General features: G+C 49.7%; 1 protein-coding gene across 1 annotated transcript in view; it reads left to right on the top strand.

The window, feature by feature from the left end:
- The window catches only part of SLC1A6 (solute carrier family 1 member 6), a 33,725-nt gene that overhangs the window by 23,480 nt on the left and 5,716 nt on the right, over nucleotides 1-4,529 (top strand). Inside the window, exon 8 of the mRNA XM_017863576.1 lies at nucleotides 1,859-2,053. Within this exon, the coding sequence (XP_017719065.1) occupies nucleotides 1,859-2,053 (195 nt within the window). The remainder of the gene's footprint in view (nucleotides 1-1,858; nucleotides 2,054-4,529) is intronic.

Consider the following 4,529-nt stretch of genomic DNA (forward strand, 5'->3'; position numbering starts at 1 on the left):
CTCCCCCTCCTTCCCCTCCTCCTCCTCCTCCTCCTTCTCTTTTCTTCCCCTTTATTCTCTTCTTCCTTTTTCTTCTTCCTCCTCCTCTTCTCCTTTTGTCGTTTTAGGGGATTAATTAAGAGCATCATCCCAATTGAAAACAATTTGAAAAGTAGCACAACAGCCAAAAGATGGAAGAATTTTATTTTATTTTATTTATTTATTTTTTTGAGACAAAGTCTCACTGTGTCGCCCAGGCTGGAGTGCAGGGATGTGATCTTGGCTCACTGCAACCTCTGCCTCCTAGGTTCAAACGATTCTCCTGCCTCAGCCTCCTAAGTAGCTAGGATTACAGGCGTGCACCACCACACCTGGCTAATTTTTGCATTTTTAGTAGAGATGGAATTTTGCCATGTTGGCCAGGCTGGTCTTGAACACCTGGCCTCATGTGATCCGCCCACCTTGGCCTCTCAAAGTGCTGGGATTACAGGTGTAAGCCACCACGCCCGGCCAAAAAAATCTTTTTTTAAAAAATTTTTCTTTTGACGTGAGGCCTCACTCTATCATCCAGGCTAGAGTGCCGTGGTGTGATCTCCACTCACTGCAACCTCCACCTCCCAGGCTCAAGTGATCCTCCCACCTCAGCCTCTCAAGTAGCTGGAATCACAGGTGCATGATTCCAGTCCTCCTGGCTAATTTTTTTTAGCCCTCCCGGCTAAGTGTTTTTTTGGGTTTTTTTGTTTTGTTTTGTTTTGTTTTGTTTTGTTTTGTTTTGTTTTGTTTTGTAGAGACGGGGTTTTGCCATGTTGGCCAGGCTCGTCTTGAACTCCTGAGCTCAAGTGATCTGCCCGCCTCGCCCTCCCAAAGTGCTGTGATTACAGGCACGAACCACTGCACCTGGTCAAAAACAGAATTTTTAAAATTGCCCATAACGCTGGTCAGGGTATCTTGGTGCCTCTTGGTCTATGGCTACGTAAGACTAATGTCACTGTATCCTAGAATTAAACTCATGTAGTCACCGCTGAGCTGGACACCCAAAGACCCTCTATGAGTCCAGGATTCCAACCGTATGATGTAAAGCTGGCCACAGAACACACGTCCTGTGGACAGGGTTACCCCAAATGAGATGCCCACTTCTTTGACTAAACTCGCCAACCAATTAGGTCACTTTTCTCCCGTAAGACATGGCGGGGAGATGGATAGAGAAAGTTAACATAGCTGAGGTCAATGATGCTGCAAACAGGGGAGTCTGGAATAGGGGCCCTCCCTGAAGTCAGCAGACCTTTGGTCCTGTCCTTTCAGGAAATGGATAGGTAGAATGAACTAGTGCCATAAACTAGTGTGTGTAGTCATTGGTCTTAGCTATTGGCTTTAAGTGGGTCAAGAGGTCTTCAGCCTGGGAGACCCTCATTGCTGTTTTCTCCGTGTATGAGGAATCGCCGCTCCTTTCCTTTGTACAGTTATCAGCCTCTGAAATGTTATACCCTTGTCTTCTGCCTCTTGCGGAGCCCCCACCTGGCCTGCTCAGTGTTCTCAAGGGGAACGCTCCTTCGGCTCATTTTTGCCCAGGCCACGCCCAGCCCATGCCCTGCTCTGAGCCCCGCCCTGCCTGGCCACGCCCTATTCTCAGTTCTTCCTCACCTGACCACGTCCTGCTCTGAGCCCCGCCTCACCTAGTCCTCCCCTCTTCTCAGCCCCGCCCATGTGACCCAGCCCTCCCCATTCTCAGCCGTGCCCCACTAGGTCACGCCCTGTTCCCAGCCTTTCTTTGGCTTGGCCACGCCCCATTCAATGCCCTGCCCCACTAGGCCACACCCTGTTCCCAGCCCCGCCCCCACCAGGCCACGCCCCGTCCTCAGCCCTGGGCTCTTTCCCCCAGCTCAGCAACGCTGCCCATCACGTTCCGCTGCCTGGAGGAGGGCCTGGGTGTGGACCGCCGCATCACCAGGTTCGTCCTGCCCGTGGGCGCCACGGTCAACATGGACGGCACTGCCCTCTACGAGGCCCTGGCTGCCATCTTCATTGCTCAAGTTAACAACTACGAGCTCAACCTGGGTCAGATCACAACCATCAGGTGAGGGGGCCTGCCAGCAGGTGAGACCAGCGATCTTCAGCTTGGCTGGGAGGGTTGGGGAGGGAGGAGGGGACTACAGCTGGAGCTCAGAGGAGCCCTCGGATGTTGGAAGGCGGATGTGGAAAGAACCCAATGCCGGATGAGGTGAAAGGTAAAGTTGCCACCTGAGGCTGTCAGGAGCTGCCAAGACGTTCCCGTCAGTTTCTCTCTCACGTGGGAGATCCCTTTGTCCAGTGTTTTCCAAAGCATGGCTGGTGCATCCTAATAACCCGAGGTTCTTGTTATGAATATAGATTCTTATATTTATAGGCCTTATACATTTATCTATTCCTGTGTTTATAGGTCCTATCATCCAGTGGTTCCAACTTAGTCGTTATAAAAATAACAGTGACCTGTCATCTCCTTCAGGTCTTCAGCGTTACTTCTTCAGGGAAGCCCTGTTTAAAATGGCATATCGGGTCTTGCTAAGGAGGCACCGTTTTTCCATGTAGTACCATCTCCATATAGTATGAATTTTACTTATTCATTTTGTTTATTATCTGCTTTCCATACTAGAATGTAAACTCTGCCGGGCGCAGTGGTTCACGCCTGTAATTCCAGCACTTTGGGAGGCCAAAGCGGGAGGATCACTTGAGGTCAGGAGTTTGAGACCAGCCTGGCCAACATGGTGAAACCCCATCTCTACTAAAAATACAAAAATTCGCTGGGCGTGGTGGCTGTTGCCTGTAATCCCAGCTACTTGGGAGACTGAGGCACAAAAATCACTTGAACATGGGAAGTGGAGGTTGCAGTGAGCCAAGCGTCTTGCTCTGTTGCCCAGGCCGGAGTGCAGTTTAAAATCTGTCATTTTACATAGTTGCCTTTCTTTTTTCTACTAAGAATACCTAAAATCTATTCTGTTAGAAAATTTCCAGTGTACACCCAAATATTATTAACTGTACTCCTCCTATAGTACTTTAGATCTCTAGATATATTCATCCTACATAACTGCAATTTTTTTTGAGACAGAATCGCACTCTGTCACCCAGGATGGAGTGCAGTGGTACAGGCATAGATCACTACAGCCTCAACCTCCTGGGCTCAAGCCATCCTCCCGTCTTAGACTCCCCAGTAGCTGAGACTACAGGCATGCACCACCATGCTCCGCTAATTTTTTTTTAAAAAATTTTTGTAGAGACAGGGTCTCAGTATGTTGCCCATGCTGTTCTTGAACTCTTGGGCTCAAGCAGTCCTCCCACCTTGACCTCCAAAAGTGCTGGGATGACAGGTGTGAGCCACCGTGCCTGGCCTTTAAATGCAATTTTGAATTCTTTGACTACATCTCCCAATTATGTATTCAACTTATTATTATTATATTTTAGATTCTACGTATGGCAGAGGTCAAGGCCAGGCATGGTGGCTCATGCCTATAATCCCAGCACTTTGGGAGGCTGAGGTGGGAGGATTGTTTGAGCCTAGGAGTTTGAGACCAGCCTGGGCAACATAGTGAGAGCTCATCTCTACAAAAATAAAAAAAAAAAAAAAAAAATTAACCAGGTGTTATGGCATGTGCCTGTGGTCCCAGCTACTCAGGAGGTTAAGGTGGGATTGAGTAGTGAGTTGCAGTGAGCTGAGATAACACCACTGCACTTCAGCCTGGGCAACAGAGTGAGACTCTGTTTCGGGGGGGGGAGGGGAGAGAGAGAGAGAGAGAGAGAGAGATCAAGCAGTATTTTCTCTCTGTGTCTGTCTGGCTTGGGCATTTAATTTAAGATGCCTTGGAGAGCGGATCTCTTCCTTTCTCTCTGTCCTCTTCCTGTTTCTTCCTCATCGCCTTCTTCCCTCCACCTGCCTCCCAATGTTCTCCCTCCCCTGCAGCATCACAGCCACAGCGGCCAGTGTTGGGGCTGCTGGCATCCCCAGGCGGGTCTGGTCACCATGGTCATTGTGCTCACATCGGTCGGCTTGCCCACGGAGGACATCACGCTCATCATCGCCGTGGACTGGTTCCTGTGAGTGTTCTCCAGGCTGGACCCTGGTGCTCCTGCTTCTGCGCATACTGCTTTCCCCTGCAACATCCTTAACCTGTGGACTTTCATTCCAGCAAAGATGAAGTGGTCCAGAATTTTCGAGTTAAAAGGAGGCCTTGGAGAGGCCTCCAATCCATGGCCTCTGGACCCCAAATCCCACAGAGTTATCTTTGGGAAGTAGGGTTGGAGACAAGCAATGGGGCCTTTACCTATCAGCGGGAAAACTCCTTTTTTACCTGATATATGTGGAAGTCACCAAAAGGTGATCCAGGTCGGGTGTGGTGGCTCACGCTTGTAATCCCAGCACTTTGGGAGGCTGAGGCTGGGTAGATCACCTGAGGTCAGGAGTTTGAGACCAGCCTGGACAACATGGTGAAACCCTGTCTCTACTAAAATACCACAAATTAGCCAGGTATGGTGGCAAACTCCTGTAGCCCCAGCTTCACAAGAGGCTGAGGCAGGAGGAT

The sequence above is a fragment of the Rhinopithecus bieti genome, unplaced genomic scaffold, assembly GCF_001698545.2.
Source record: "Rhinopithecus bieti isolate Rb0 unplaced genomic scaffold, ASM169854v2 scaffold_71542, whole genome shotgun sequence".
Taxonomy (NCBI): Eukaryota; Metazoa; Chordata; class Mammalia; order Primates; family Cercopithecidae; genus Rhinopithecus; species Rhinopithecus bieti.